General features: G+C 41.9%; 2 protein-coding genes across 3 annotated transcripts in view; one reads left to right on the top strand and one right to left on the bottom strand.

The window, feature by feature from the left end:
* The window catches only part of kidins220b (kinase D-interacting substrate 220b), a 294,629-nt gene that overhangs the window by 270,619 nt on the left and 7,246 nt on the right, over window positions 1-16,764 (bottom strand). The gene's annotated exons all lie outside the window — the stretch shown is intronic.
* rsad2 (radical S-adenosyl methionine domain containing 2) lies at window positions 1,478-14,886 on the top strand. Of its 2 annotated transcripts, none has more exons than XM_078399233.1 (6): window positions 1,478-1,876; window positions 5,757-5,918; window positions 6,722-6,951; window positions 9,799-9,948; window positions 10,608-10,640; window positions 11,944-14,886. In XM_078399233.1, the coding sequence occupies exons 1-6, from the start codon at window positions 1,558-1,560 to the stop codon at window positions 12,106-12,108; spliced, it is 1,059 nt and encodes a 352-aa protein (XP_078255359.1). In that variant the 5' UTR covers window positions 1,478-1,557; the 3' UTR covers window positions 12,109-14,886. The 2 variants fall into 2 exon arrangements, with proteins under 2 accessions (XP_078255359.1, XP_078255360.1); XM_078399234.1 differs by having other exon boundaries at window positions 10,586-10,640; window positions 11,944-12,080.

Here is a 16,764-nt window from a genome sequence, read left to right as displayed (position 1 = left end):
TGGGCTGCGTTCACAATTCCCTGCAATTTCTTGCGGTCTTGGAAGGAGCTGTTCCCAAACCATGCTGTGACGCATCCTGATAAAATGCTTTCAATGGCACATCTGAGAGTTGTGGGGGACATGCCGAACTTCCAAGCCTTCTAAAGAAGTAGTGGCATTGGTGTGCTTTCTTGTAAACAAGATGTCTCTTGCTTGGGATTTTAGCAAATTTCTAACTGCTGATTAATCTTCCCTGCTAGCTACAACACCACAAATATTCAACCTACAAATCACACTGCTGATATTCACTTCTAAGTATAAGAAAATAACTGCAGATGCTGGTACAAATCGAAGGTATTTATTCACAAAATGCTGGAGTAACTCAGCAGGTCAGGCAGCATCTCGGGAGAGAAGGAATGGGCGACGTTTCGGGTCGAGACCCTTCTTCAGACTAATGTCAGGGGGGCGGAACAAAGGAAGGATATAGGTGGAGACAGGAAGATAGAGGGAGATCTGGGAAGGGGGAGGGGAAGAGAGGGACAGAGGAACTATCTAAAGTTGGAGAAGTCGATGTTCATACCACTGGGCCGCAAGCTGCCCAGGCGAAATATGAGGTGCTGTTCCTCCAATTTCCGGTGGGCCTCACTATGGCACTGGAGGAGGCCCATGACAGAAAGGTCAGACTGGGAGTGGGAGGGGGAGTTGAAGTGCTCGGCTACCGGGAGATCAGTTTGTTTAACGCGGACCGAGCGCAGGTGTTGAGCGAAGCAATCGCCGAGCCTGCGTTTGGTTTCGCTGATGTAAATAAGTTGACATCTGGAGCAGCGGATGCAATAGATGAGGTTGGAGGAGGTGCAGGTGAACTTCTGTCTCACCTGGAAAGACTGTTTGGGTCCTTGGATGGAGTTGAAGGGGGAGGTAAAGGGACAGGTGTTGCATCTTGTGCGGTTGCAGGGGAAAGTGCCCGGGGATGGGGTGGTTTGGGTAGGAAGGGACGAGTGGACCAGGGAGTTACGGAGGGAACGGTCTCTGCGGAACGCAGAAAGGGGAGGAGATGGGAAGATATGGCCAGTGGTGAGGTCCCATTGTAGGTGGGATACAAGGAGGGATATCGGCTAGGCGCTGGCAAATGGGGCTAGCTTGGATTGGGCATCTTGGTTGCCATCAACCAGTTGGGTTGAAGAGCCTGTTTCTGTGCTGTATGGCTCTGTGACGCTATTACTCGTATAAAGCCAGCACGGCAGTAAATGAAACTGAAACCTGGATAAACAAGTCGCCTGTCTCCACCCAGCCCCCGCCACCAATTACACCCTGTATCACCCCCACGCTCCTCCCTCGCATTGGCAAAGGGGACCTCTTGTTTGTGTTCAATGGTTCAAAATCAGCTGCACATAGATGTCGGGACTTTGTTTACATTTTCGATTTCGGTTTCTGATGAAATGAAACCTTGGTCGTTCAATGAGTAGGATTGGTGGACGTCACCACTTGTATAAATACATCGAGCTGCCTGCTGAAATCACTACTGGCTCGAAGCAGACACTAGATCAGTGAAGCTCGGGGAACGAAAATCAAACAAACATGTACGTGGTGCTTCTTTGCATTAAATTCCTGCTGCAAGCTTGCGTGCATAAAGCAGGCGAGATCTCACGGTGGGCGATGAAGCTCATTGCACTGTGCAGATTTGAGATCGACAAGGCGGGACGAGTAAGAGTGAAACGGAGCAGAGAGAAGAGCAGAGAGAAGAGTGGAGGTCGTTCAAACATCCCACTGAGTGTCAATTACCACTTCACCCGCCAATGCAACTACAAATGCGGCTTCTGTTTCCACACCGCCAAGACATCTTTTGTGTTACCCCTGGAGGAAGCCAAAAGGGGACTGCAGCTACTGAAAGCAGCCGGTAAGTTGCTGCAGTGAGAGTAATGTGCATCGTAATTTGGGTCATTCTTATGTGCATACTATTGCATTTACCAAAGTCAGGTACATGAGCGAGTCGCCGTATAAAAGCGTATAAAACAGCCCGAATAACCTTTTCGGCAGCATCTCTGGAGACAAGGGATGGGTGACGTTTTAGGTCGGGACCCCTCTTCAGACCTGAGTCGCTGAGTTACTCCAGCACTCTGTGGCTATCTTTGGTATAAATGAGCATTCGTGTCGGTAGGAACTGCAGATGCTGGTTTACACCAAAGTTAGGAAAATGTTGGAATAACTTAGCGGGACTGGCAGCACCTGTGGAGAGAAGGAATGGAATGGGTGACGTTTCGGGTCGAGACCCTACTTCAGAGATGCTGCCTGTCCCGCTGAGTTGTGTCTATCTGCTGTTCTTTGTTTCTACAATATTGCCAACAAATTTCTGCAATGAGATAAAGCGGCAAGAAGTGGAGTCCCGTGGGAGAAAGAACTGCAGATGCTGGTTTAAACCGAAGATAGACACAAAAAGCTGGAGTAACTCAGCGGGACAGGCAGCATCTCTGGAGAGAAGGAATAGGTGACGTTTCGGGTCGAGGAAGGGTCTCGACCTAAAACGTTACCCATCCCTTCTCTCGAAGGATGCTGCCTGTCCCGCTGAGTTACTCCAGCTTTTTGTGTCTGTCTCCCGTGGGAGAATGTCAAGTTTAAATACCTTCCTGCTGAAGGTGTATCAACAAATAGGTCGGGCGCTTAACTCATGGGGCAATGCCTCCCTCAGCTCATCCCCCTTCTCCCAACAAAAGGCAGAATGAATACTCCAACCATCGCTCCTCCCTCTAATATGCAAAATAAATGCTCTGACTATAACACTCCCTCTGAACAGCAGGGTTAATTTCAGATACTGTACGTCAATAATGTTGCATTTAAAACAGAAGTAGAATAAGATGTTGATAAACCAAAAATATCAATGTTTTTTATCGAGGACGAGCTGTAGGAGGGAGGTTGGGCAGACTATGACTTTATTCCTTGGAGCGCAAGGGGGGGGGGGGGAGGCTGAAGGGAGATCTTATAGAGGTGTATACGATCATGCGGGGAATATATAGGGCGAATGCACATAAATACATCACAAAGATTACATTTTCTGAGCTAATTCGTTTAAAGTGCATGATTGTTGGCCGCACGGGTATTATGGTAACTTATTTGTAGGAGCCATTTTGCAGTTATTAGTTATTTTTGCTTATTGATATTGTTACCTTGTATCCTGCTGTAGTTTGGACACTATAGAGTTAATTCAATGCTTACGTAGGGGCTGGGCGGAGCTAGTGTGCGGGCTATTGGGTACGTGCTGGCGGAGAGAGTGGGAGTGAGCCAAGGAAGTGCTGACAGAGGCCCGTAAGTTTTATTAACAAGAAGATTAATACAGACTCAGCCGAAGTTATATCTGGCAGTTTGTATCGATCACATAAACTGTGGTAAGATATGGAATTTCATCTAGCAAATAAATAACCAGTCGATGACAAGAGATATGCCAATATGTTTATTGCACCTTCAAATAAAGAAGACTAACTATTAAACGTCAAGGAGGATCTCTCATTATTTGTTCGAGTCATTACGCTTATCGCTGAACGGGTCTATGCAAGTGGTAGCTTGGGAGCTAATTGATATAGACGAGAAGCTGGCCGCTACATTATTGCTTTTACTTATTGTACCTTACTGCTTTTCTCGAAGCCGGGATGATTGCATTGACTTTAGATGACTATGTATTCCAATAATTTATGTTGATAATGCATTCCAATAATCTATGTTCCTTTAACGATACAGGTAGCTCTGCTATAATGCGCGATTCCATAAAATGAATTTGATGTAACCCGAGTGATAAATTAGGAAACACTATCGGCATTAGGCGGACAGTATTGTTATAATGTAATTTCAAAAGCAGTCAGAAGAAAGCAATCTAAAGAACCAGCCAATTCCCATCTACTAACACTCTCCTCCGCCTAGCAGAGTTGGTTCTTGCTGATAACAACTTCTCCTTTGACTCCTCCCACTTCCTCTAAACCAGAGGCGTAGCTATGGACACTCGCATGGGCCCTAGCTATGCCTGCCTCTTTGTCGGGTACGTCGAACAATCCCTGTTCCGGACGTACACTGGCTCCATCCCCAAACTCTACCTCCGCTACATCGACGACTGCATTGGTGCTGACTCTTGTACCCATGCAGAACTCACTGACTTCATACACTTCACTACCAATTTCCATCCTGCTCTTAAATATACTTGGACTATCTCCGGCATCTCCCTACCGTTTCTGGACCTCACCATATCCATCACAAGAGACAGACTAGTGACTGACATCCACTATAAACCCACTGACTCGCATAGCTATTTGGACTACACTTCTTCCCACCCTGTCTCCTGCAAAAAGTCTATCCCCTACTCCCAATTCCTCCGTCTATGCCCGGGATGAAGTGTTTCACACTAGGGCATCAGAGATGTCCTCATTCTTCAGGAAAGGGGCTTCCCCTTTTCCATTATAGATGAGGCTCTCACTAGGACCTCTTCTATATCCCGCATCTCCGCTCTTGCTCCCCCTCCCCCCATTCGTAACAAGGACAGAATCCCCGTCATTCTCACCTTGCACCCCATCAGCCAGCGTATCCAACAAATCATCCTCTAACATTTCCGTCACCTCCAACGGGACCACACTACTGGCCACATCTTCCCATCCCCTCCCCTCTCTGCGTTCCGCAGAGACCGTTCCCTCCGTAACTCCCTGGTCCACTCGTCCCTTCCTACCCAAACCACCCCATCCCCGGGCACTTTCCCCTGCAACCGCAGGGGATGCAACACCTGTCCCTTTACCTCCCCCCTCAACTCCACCCAAGGACCCAAACAGTCTTTCCAGGTGAGACAGAGGTTCACCTGCATCTCCTCCAACCTCATCTATTGTATCCGCTGCTCTAGATGTCAACTTGTTTACATCGGCGAAACCAAACGCAGACTCGGCGATCGGTTCGCTCAACACCTTCGCTTAGTCCGCCTTAACCAACCTGATCTCCGGTGGCTGAGCACTTCAACTACCCCTCCCACTCCCAGTCTGACCTTTCTGTCATGGGCCTCCTCCAATGCCATAGTGAGGCCCACCGGAAATTGGAGGAACAGCACCTCATATTTCGCTTGGGCGGCTTGTAGCCAAGCAGTATGAACATTTTCTCCAACTTTAGATAGCTCCTCTGTCCTTCTCTTCCCCTCCCCCTTCCCAGTTCTCCCTCTATCATCCTGTCTCCACCTATATCCTTCCTTTGTCCCGCCCCCCTGACATCAGTCTGAAGAAGGGTCTCGACCCGAAACGTCACCCATTCCTTCTCTCCTGAGATGCTGCCTGACCAGCATTTTGTGAAATACCTTCGATTTGTACCAGCATCTGCAGTTATTTTCCTACACAATCTAAAGAACAGTTAGTTTCACCGCGGGTGGCCTTTGAAACTGATAAGCCATTGCCACTATCGACACCGATGCAAAGATACTCTATTAAACAATGTTAAACAATGTAACATATAGACTTTAGTATTTTTTAGCATGCAATTACAAAAATAAATTTGTTGCCCTAGAAAATACCTTTATTTTTGAAAATGCTGAGGGAAAATAATTTTATTTTTGTGAGTCTGCAACTCCCTGGCAGCTTACGCCCTTCCATTAACCGAATGTCACTGTAACAACAATTTCTGTAACGGGAGGATACTTAGGACCACAACTGTCGTGCTATAGCCGAACTACCCGTGCTAATAGAGCTGACAGGGTCACTGATGTTGTTTCATTAACTCGTGGCATCGGGGTAGTTGAATTTTAACCATGTTTTTCTCTTGACCAGGCATGGAGAAAATTAATTTTTCAGGAGGGGAGCCTTTTATACACAACCAGGGAGAGTTTTTGGGGAAGCTGGTGCAGTTCTGCAAACGGGAGCTCAACCTGCCCAGTGTCAGCATTGTGAGCAACGGAAGTCGGATCACCGAGAAATGGTTTAAAAGCTACGGTAATGTCTTTCATCAACCTGGGTAAAGTGCATGCACTTGTATCCATATTACATTTGGGACACGTCTACATTCTAAATGAAAACCAAAATAAGTTAAAAGAAATATGCTCTTCCAATGGGCCAAATGATGACTTTACTATCTAATGTAGATTTAACCATCCACACCAGTGCTTTGGAGTTGTTGGCAGATCATTCATTTTACCTCTCTTCTATCAGCATAAGGTACCCGAGTTACACCAGGAATCCCTCCACACACTATTTTGGTAGGAATTGCTGAGATTGATTGTTAAATGTCCACTATTCACCATTCATGCACATTAAGTCATGACTTATATAAGCCAAGGGTGGCTTGGTCGGCGGCACTAAAAGTGCCAATTGCTTCCAAAGTTACACCCACGAAAAAAATAATGTGGCTATAATGTTTGTCCACAACATGCTAACTTTGTGTAAGGGGAAATAATATCTTTCTTGGACTCCTCGAGTTCAACAGTTGAACTCCTGAAAATGATGTCATAATATTCACCAGCCATGATTCCTATTAAGGACTGTAGATTAATGTGCACACTTGATTTGTGGAGTCATTGTAGAGCAGAAATGAAGCATCTTGTCAAGAAGGGGAAGTAAAATTAAAGGTCAATCAACTCCCCCAATTGGCATGATTGCAAAACAGAATAAATAACATGATGTCTGATAGTTTTCCATTCAATTATAAACGCTAGCCAGTAGAACATGTAATTTCTAATATCCACTTTTTTTTACTAAGTCTGACGATAAACACTTTATATCAAATGTTCACGTTACAGGTGAGGATTTGGACATTTTGGCCGTTTCATGTGACAGTTTTGATGAAGACACCAACCGTCTCATTGGCCGTGGGCAAGGGAAGAAAAATCACATTGAGAATCTCTACAAGGTCCGAATGTGGTGCAAGGATTACAAAGTGGCTTTTAAAATCAACTCTGTCATTAATAGATTCAACATTGAAGAGGATATGATTGAAGAAATCAGGAGTCTGGATCCAGTCAGATGGAAGGTAATTCAATGAACTTGCACCTGTGTTACAAACCATAACTTTTAAGAATATGGGCAGAGAAGTGTTGAATGCTAGTGTTACTGTGGTTAGGGGTGAAATTAAATACTGAATTGTTCCCAAAGCACCAAGCTCGAGAGCGGCCATTATATTTGTTGGAATGGTTCGACTATTTTGATGAGCTTGTTCTCCATTTGCCCAAGATCACCATCTAGACCTCCCAACCCGTCCGAATTTGGTGGAAAGTTTCCGCTTTCTTATTTCATTTCTGCCATTCCGATTTTGCCTCACATTTTTCCGCAAAAAAAATGGCTCGCTGCTTGCTTCGTCTCGTCCCGCTCCGCTGCTCGCCTCGCCCCGTCGCTCGCCTCTGGTTTCGCCTCGCCGCTGGCCCGGCCTCGCCTTGCCGCTGGCCCGGCCTCGTCTCGCTGCTCGCCCGACCTTGCCTCGTTGCTGGCCCGGCCTCGCCGATGGCCTTGCCTCTCACCGCTGGCCTCGCATCGCCGGTAGCCCGGCCTCACCTCGCCTCTCGCCGCTGGCCTCGCCGGTCGCCCGGCCTCACCACTGGCCTCGCTGCGGAGCGTGATGCCCATTGAGAGGAGATGGGGGGGTTGGGGTGCGGGGGCAGGGAGTGGGGGGGAGGGAGTGGGGGTCGGGGGGGGTGGAGGAAGGGAGGGGGAGAGTTGGAGTGGGGGAGGAGGGGTGGGGGAGGGGGAGTGGATTTGGGGGGAAACGGGGGAGGGAGTAGGGCGGATGGGTGGGGGGAGTAGGGGGTGGGGAGAGGGGGGTGGGGGAGGGGTAGTGGGGGGGGGGGAAGTAGGGGTGGGGGGGACATGGACCATTGTGATTTGCTGTTGAAGACCACTGGAGCAAGTATGTCTTCAATTAAATTAGGTTTGTGCAGTTTTAAATGAAACTCTTTCTTCATAACTTAGTCATACATTTTATGACCATTGTTCTTTTATTCAATACCAAGAGAATTGGGATGTGTAAGGAAAAAGCAAAATAGAAAAAACAAAACAAAACAATTTTTTCTTTGTGTTATAAAAAGTATTTCTGTTCAATAACCTTTCTATAAATAGTAGAATATACTCATGATAGGCGTGACATTGCACATGTAGTCCAAGAACTACAGACTGTTGGAAATAATAGTCGTTTTTCCTACGTGAATGTAGCGCAATGTATACGCGCATTTGGCGTGCATACTTTGGTTTTGCTGAAAAGTTGCATTACGCGCCATATTCTGAATTTTTGGACATCAAAATACTGAATTTGTAAAATCAAATGTTGGGAGGTCTGACCATCTTCTCAAGGACATCCAGGGATGGGGAATTAGCCTTAGACGTTCCAGCAATACACACATCCCCCAAAATAAGTGAATAAAAAAACACACCATGCATAACAATTCTTTCAATCTCCTTTCCGTAGTCCATTTTGGAGGAGCATTCGAAGTTAGCCCCCCCCCCTTCTCTGCCTGAAGCCTGGGTGTGAAGCCTGGTGCTTTGTCCACGCACTGCATCACAGTGGTCATGCGAGCATCATAACACATATGTACAATTATGTATCAAAACATCATACTGTGCAACAATATCACTGTCTAAGGGAGCCGCAATGTTACCATAGAAAGAGCATATCAATTGGCTTCAGGATAGATTATGATAGTTAACAAGACCTAATAAAAAGTGGAATTTAATACCTATCCACGTTTTCCAGACATCCTGCCTGACCTGCTGAACTACCCCAGCACTTTGTATCTTTTTTTGTAAAACAGCATCTGCAGTTCCATGTCTCAATATTTAATGACTTTTGTTGTTTTTTTGCAATCAGCAGTTAAAGAACAAAGTAATCCAGTAAATGGATTATTCCTTATTTTTAAGACAATGACTACTATAGATTCTTCCATAAAAGGAAATGTCCACACTGCCAAGAGTCCTCAGGATCCTATACACTTCAATTAAGTCACCTCTTCCTCTCAAACTCCAGGAGATACAACCCATCCTGTTGAACCTTTCTTTAGAAGAGAAGTTTTGAGCAGCAGTTATGTATTTGTTATGGGTTTTCATACATAATAACTTCATTCAGGCATAATGTTATGTTTTGAAAGGAAGTTAGGCAGGAAAGGAGGCAGAGGAAGTAGAGTTTCACTTGGAATATAGCACTGTGTACTTAGATATTAACGTGGTTGTGCCCGCTCACAGATTTTGAACTGGAATGGCATAGGATGGGTTAAGTTCAAAAAATAGTTTCTGAACTGTGGTGGTTATGGTTCAACGTGCTGATGGTGAGTGGCTGGTGATGTTCTGCTGGGCTCACTGTGCCCTGAGTGTGAAGGTGGCACTGGTTGGGAATACTGCAGCTGATGGTCCCAACTAGAAATGTATCCTAAGTATTTATCAAATAAATATACTTTACCACTCAAGTTATAATGATGAAAACAGATGAAAGGCTATTTTCCCAAATCTATTCAACTCAATTGCACAGCAGGATCTTACATGCAACCTGACATTAAACTGCAATTAACTGGGCAGTCTTACAGAGGGAGGTAACTTGAATAGAACATAAATTGGTAGAGTAACTCAGTATAAAGAAGGGTTCCGACTACATAGTCCATCCATGGCTTCTAGGAAAGCTGCCTGACCTGCTGAGTTACGGCAGGATTTTGTGTTCAAGATTCCAGCATCTACAGTTCCTTGTGTCTAGAAGCAACTTGAATACCCAGTGTGGGAATACAGGTAAAAACATAACGTAATGTTGAAGTTATCTGGGAATGTGCCTGGAAGGTTCATTTGATCAGCTTTCTTTGTAGCGATGGGTACAAGATAATTGATTTACTTACTATATTCACTATAGGTGTTCCAGTGCTTATTGATTGAAGGAGAGAATGCTGGAGAAGAAGCTCTAAGACATGCAGAGACATTTCTTATCAGCGACGAAGATTTTCAGAGGTTTTTGGGTCGACATAAAGACATCAAGTGCCTTGTGCCTGAATCCAACGAGAAGGTAAGTAAGGTATATAGGGAAGGAAATGGAACTGGGACTATCTTGTGAGTAGTGTAATTATATCCTATAATTACAATACTTCTGTGGTCGTCCTAATTCTGTCTCTTCCCCTGCTTGACTAATTGTGTTTTACCCAGCATTTCTGATTTCAGTTGTTGGCTTCCATCTTCATTCATTTACAATGATTAATTTAAGGACTTCCACTATTTCTCAGTTTTCCCCCCATTATTGACAGATATCTGAAGATCTATTGTAAAACACACAGTTGTGGACACATCTGGGATTGAGTTTATCACCATATTGCCCATAAAATATGATCTTTGTCTGAAGGCCCAATTGTACTCATTTGTGACTTTAAATGAAACAAAAGAAAGTTAATTTCCTCTGATGATTCATACTTCGAGTGTCAAAGATTCATTGAAAAATTCAGACAAATTACTAGTACATCCATATATCTGAACTATCAAGCGTACAATTCTTAAAAGTGTAGACTTATGTAAAATCCAAAAATTGTGTTAGCCTAGATTTATCTGCATTTCTTCAGTTTTATATCTCTGTGCCGTTTTATCTAGTCTTAGCTTTTGTACATTTTAATAGAAATTATTAAAAAATGACAACTATTAAACAAATAACATAGGATGTTTTTTTGTCCTCTTCAGATGCGAGATTCCTACCTTATCCTCGATGAATATGTAAGTAGTATCTTATTACCATCACAATGACTTCAGTCCAGTTCCCACAAATACACACTGAAAAATTATCCCATATCTTCTATAACAATAATGTTATTACAATTGGATTTTCAATGGAATAAAACAACATTAGTTTTACTTTTTGAGAAACTTAAAGTAATATATGTTAAAAAAAAGACACAAAGTGCTGGAGTGAGTCAGCAGGTCAGGCATCATCTCTGGAGAACATGAAAAGGTGACATTTTGGTTTGGGACCGTTGTTCAACTATTCTTGTTCTCCAGAGATGCTACCTGATCTGCTTTCTTACTCCACGACTTTCTGTTCTTCTTTATAAACCAGTTCCTTGTGTCTCCATATTATATGTAATATTTTCAGTGCTGTAATGTTTTAAATTGAAGGGAAAAGCTGTCTTAGAAGCATTTGATTATTTGCCATTTGAATTCATGTTTAAAAATGTAAATTATGACAGGAAAGGTACAGATATTTATGTGTTTGTTTTAAAGTATAAATGCAATCGGTATATACCTAGGCTTGCTTAAGTGTGTATTTGTGGTTAAATGCTGGAAAAATATCACTAATATGATCTTATACACCTGACATCACATGAAGCTTAATTATTTCTCTTGTGTACGAATGGGAATGCAAAAGTGCTCTGGTGGATACTATAAGGAGTCCATGAAAACATGAATGCTGAAATTCTGCAGCATTTACACTCAGGAATCTGCTCTAAGGTTCTCTGTCATGGAGAACCTAGGGCAGAATCTGCAATCCCATTCGTACCATTAGCACTTTTAGGATAGGAAGGAAGATAGATAAGAGGCAAATTACATTGATTAAATTACCATATCTATAATAGTCTTTAATTTTTTTAGATGTGATTTAAGTGGTTTTAGAAGATTTCCATTTTAATTTTCCACGATAACTATTAAAATTCATTTAAAAGTATTTCTGACCACCAGTAAAGTGGGAGCTGTGGCTTTACCATCAGTCAAAGCAGAAGGATTTTGAGGAGTTTTCAAAGGCGTTTTGTGAGCTTGTTTTCTCCTGGTACATCTTTGTGCTTCAATTTATAAGGATATGAGCCAAACACAGCAAAAGGGATTTGTGTAGAGAGGCATCTTTTTCAGAATGGACAAGTTGGGGTGAAGAGTCTATTAATCTAAGGATCTCTGAATTCTATATGGAGTAAACTGAGAATGCAATTCAGGGAAGAACCAGTCACACATCTGGCAAAATATGCATACTAATATAATTTTATTTCCATATTTTAAAATAACACTGCTATGATCTAATATTTTTCAGATGCGCTTCCTTGATTGCACACAAGGCAGAAAAGATCCATCCAAATCCATCTTAGATGTAGGTGTCGAGAATGCTATTACATTTAGTGGATTTGATGAAAAGATGTTTTTTAAACGTGGAGGGAAGTACAAATGGAGTAAAGCAGATATGCAACTCGAATGGTAACCGTTGACTGCTGTTTCAATCTGACACTTTTGTAGTGTTTACGCCAGTTATATTTTCTGCATTCAGTAACCTTTTGTGCACATAAAATCCCAATGCATTTGCAGTAAAGTGAAGAATGTATAAAAATGGTCCAAAAAGAAGATCCTATCTAAATCGAAGGATGAACGTTGAAAATTGTGATGGAGTTGCAGATACAGCAGACAAATTATCGAATTGAAATACTGAATATCGATACCGGTAATTTACAGAACGTCTGTAGGCCAATTGCTTTCTGTTTGGAAAAACATCTTAAACACTTCTTATAATTTGATATAAGATTCTATGACTAGTTGCTGCAGTTTACCAGCAGCTGTTCTTCATCTGTCATCACTTGTCAGTGAGGATACTGGAGTGATTGCTATGATTCCAGCAGTGATATCCTAGAGGAATGAATTACTTTGCTCCTTCCCATAACCAGGTTGAGCAAGGTGTGGTCTCAACAATTGTACAGACCTACACCTGTGGGCAATCTCTCTAGGCTCACCGCCGACGCCTTACCTGCAGGGTAGGTTGGCTCTTCGTAACCATCATGTCCATTGTATTTCCTGCTCTGTAATGGTGATTGAAGCCTGATCTGGGCGTGGCCGATTGATCCCTCCTTGTGTTTTCATCTCTCCACTGTATCTTCTTTCTCTCGTCTTTGAAGAAGTCAGCTGGAACAGTAAGGATTAATGCGTGAGACAGTGAGAGTTAGTTAGGGAGTGAGCACTCAGCACTCATGGCTCGGGGCATAATGTGCAAAGGAGGCTTTATATTATGGAATAAACAACTTCTGTAAACTTACAATTCAAGAAGGGAATTAAGCACATTGTTACAAGACTTTGATATTCTTTGCAATATTTCCTGCAATGTTTTCTTGTACTTAGTAAAGATTTTTTATTGCATGTATTACAATATATTTAAAGATCTCAGCCAGAAATAGCATTATTGATCAACATGAAAACATAAGTAATAAACAAGTCAAATTGTGTGTTTATATATCTTTGTATTTCAAATAATTAGAGATGGGCATGTAATTTAGGCTCCAGCTACTGTAAAAAAACTTTTGAAGGTTGTATTATTTTTGTGAAAAATCACGAGTCTTTACATTGATATATTTTTTTATGTATATTGAAACATAGGTTTGATATTCAACAGAGAATCGTTGCACTTTCATATCACAATCATATCTTGGAAGTTTTATGTTTTATATATTAAATGTTAAAAATAATTTAAAGAATCATGCAAGTATTCAAATTTCAATCTGTAGCAATACTAGTATTCCACCAGCAGTTTGTGTTTTTTCTTTGGCACCATTATAACCATTGTGATATAACTTTAGAGTGCTTGTACTTTCTGATTGTCCGTGAAACTACCGTACCAGCCACTGGGCTGAAAGTGGGCAGGACATACCGCAAAACAAATCTACATTTTAAAGCAAACAAATGAGAAAGGCAGTTTGTTGCAAATCTTGGCTGAAAGTGGAGATAGAGGTGAAAAGACCTTGCATTTCACTCATGATGGCTAAGTTGCCAAGTAAAATACTTAAAGAGATTAACACAATGTTAATTATAAAATATAGTGTAGCATAATTATTTCTCTTAAATCTCTCATTTTCTTTTGTACTCACGTACCTATTACTTTTCCTCATACTCCACTTATATCAGAAACTTTCAGTATTATTGCTTTCCTGGTCTTTGTTCATTGAAAATGTTTTGCTTATAATTCTCAAGCTTTCATTTCATTGCACCATATTTAAAATAGAACTTCATTGCCCCACTTTCATTTGTTTATCTTTTTAACCTACTTTTTTTTCTATCCCTCTCCTGATTATTTTTCTTATTCATCATTCCTGTTGTACTCATTAAAAAAAATGTTTCCCTATCCTTCCAACTCCCTCTATTAATCAACTTTTGATAAAGTTTTTGCTTCATCCATTTCTGTGAGTCATCACCCTGTCTTTGCCTTTTGACATTACTTGGTGATGCAACATTTTTTTCATATCGCATAATCATTTCAAATTCAAAAGAATTAGATTGTCAGTTTAGCAGTGAACGGAAAGAAATGAGTCCAAATATTTAAAGTGATCTCAGCATAACATTGAGTGACGTCCCATATCCCATGTTCGTAAGATTTTACAAATGTCTAAATTCCTACCTCCTTTCCAGATTTCATATTTTAGACAGAATTTATAAGAACTTGTAACTAATGTAACTTTGTTATAGAGTAAGAGCTTTACACGAACAATGCCAAGCAATATATAACTCAGGGCTGTAGAAGGAACTTTAAGAACAGGATTTTAAGAAATGGGATTGTAAGAGTGGAATTTTAAGAAATGTCATAAAAGTAGACGCGGCAGAGGCGAGACAAGGCGCCTGCACCCAGGAGGTATGACTTTCAACTGAGGAATGATAAAACCAGCCGTGTGCAGAAGGTCAGAGAGAGGAGAGCACAAAGATCTCATTTGTTAAGTCCAGAGGAGATTAAGGAGATAAGGAAAAGAAGACCACGGTGGGGTTTTAACACAAGGATGAAAGTCTAAAATTGCTGGATTAGATGCCAAAATGCATCATAGAATGTAAGGCTGATTACTGAACAGTCCTTGGTGCGAGTTAGGGTATTAATATTGCTTGGCACTTAAAAAAAATATACCTTTGTTTTGTCCAAAATTCAATGTACCCGTATTCAACTTACATTTCTGTTAATATGAAATTTCCTTATTTTGTGTGGCTAAGTGAATTAAAATTGTTAATAAAAAATAGGAAAATATGCAGTACCTATGTTGTATTCAATCTTTTGAGAGCAAATTTATTTGGAGAGAAGCAACACTTTTCATTTACTTAACATCTTTCCCACTTTATTTCTAGCAGCATTCAGCCCCTGCAAGTAACGTGTAAATATAAATTCATAAGTGATAGGAGCAGAATTATGCCATTCAGCCCATCAAGTCTACACCGCCATTCAATCATGATTGATCTGTCTCCCTCCTAATCCAATTCTCCTGCCTTCTCCTAATAACCCCTGATAACCCATACTACTCAATAATCTATCTCTGCCGTAAAAATATCCATAGACTTGGCCTCCAGTCTTCTATGGCAATGAATTCTACAGATTCACTCTGACTAAAGAAATTCCACCTCATCTCTTTCCTAAAGGACAATCCTTTAACTCTGAGGACCTAGGTCCTCTACTCTCCCTCTAGTGGAAATATCCTCTCAACCGCCACTCCATCCACGCCTTTAACTATTCGGTAAGCTTCAATGAGATTCCTCCACATCCTTCTAAACTCCAGCGAATAGAGGCCCAGTGCTGTCAAATGATCATATGCTACCTCACTCATTCCTGGGATAATTCTCGTAAACCTCGACTCGCTCCAGAGCCAGCACATCCTATCTCAGATATGGGACCCAAAATTTCTCTCAATATTCCAAATGCAGCCTGACCAGCATTTTAGAGCCTCGGAATTACATCCCTGTTTTTGTATTCTAGTCCTCAAAATAAATGCTAGCATTGCATTTGCCTTCTTTACTACCGATTCGACTTGCAAATTAACTTTTTGGGAATCCTGCACCAGCACTCTCAAGGCCATTCGCACCTCAGATTTCTGGATTTTTTCCCCATTTAGAAAATAGTCTACGCCTTTATTTCTACTACCAAAATAGATGAAAATGAAAAACGTACAGTTATGGTCTCGATTAAGATATTTTTAATGCTCCAAAATGCGTCAATACATCAGAAAATAATGCTGTGCTTGGAAAACCTGCTGTACTTCGGAAAGATCCATAGATTTATAAAGTGAAAACATTGACAATGCGATCAATTGAAATGGGCCTAAGGAATTAAGTAAAGGTTGTCTTCAAATTTGGGAAGGGGTTCAATACGGAAATACACACACAGGTATGTGGAAATCTAAAAGCAGGTAATCAATAAATCAACAAAATAATACAGAAAAAATGTAGTTAGTCAGCAGATAGTTACAATGAACAACATAAATGTATTTCAGGGGGGAAAGGAGGAAAGTACACGAGGGAGGAAGCAACAGTAAGGTAGATATAGGATGAGATGAAATGACAATATCTGTGTGGACCGATCAGCGGAGGGCTCAGCGGATCAGTTTTTTACTCACGGACAAAATCCCGCATATTTCATGTAGATTCAGGACATGCGTGAGTGGGTGGACGCAGATGGGAAATTTAAGGTCATGGTTATAATTGTTGCTGATGTATTCAAATATTTCAATAGCCAACCTTTGTCCATCAGGTGGCTCCAAACCACCCCTTTCGTTCTCCGGCAAACATATTTACACGACCTTTCATTTTGAGAAGAATGCGCCCTTTGCACCTCTGGACTGATTCCAAGCGTACACACACCGGTTGCATTGTCCCAAACATAAATGATTGAGCGCTGATGTTGCTGATCTAAACCGGAGCGTACTCCGAACGCCACTCACTGACACTGTCTGTAATAGAGCTCGAACCAAAATGATTAGGACGGGGAGAAATGAAACAGTTCCCATGCAAAGCCGCAAGTACACATGGCTGCTGCAGCTGATGCGAAAAGTTGCAGGGACCTTGACCCTTGTGAAACGTCGACTGTGTTTCTACCGATGTGTGGGAAAGAACTGCGGATGCTGGTTTA

The sequence above is a fragment of the Rhinoraja longicauda genome, chromosome 5 (assembly GCF_053455715.1).
Source record: "Rhinoraja longicauda isolate Sanriku21f chromosome 5, sRhiLon1.1, whole genome shotgun sequence".
NCBI classification, from domain to species: Eukaryota; Metazoa; Chordata; class Chondrichthyes; order Rajiformes; family Arhynchobatidae; genus Rhinoraja; species Rhinoraja longicauda.
This window is presented reverse-complemented; position numbering and strand designations above follow the sequence as displayed.

Bases quoted from the DNA above. Each gene is read 5' to 3' on its own strand.
- rsad2 (XM_078399233.1), top strand. From the start codon at position 1,558: ATGTACGTGGTGCTTCTTTGCATTAAATTCCTGCTGCAAGCTTGCGTG. The intron at 1,877-5,756 runs GTAAGTTGCTGC...TCTCTTGACCAG, and splicing joins GCAGCTACTGAAAGCAGCCG to GCATGGAGAAAATTAATTTT. The intron at 6,952-9,798 runs GTAATTCAATGA...TATTCACTATAG, and splicing joins TGGATCCAGTCAGATGGAAG to GTGTTCCAGTGCTTATTGAT.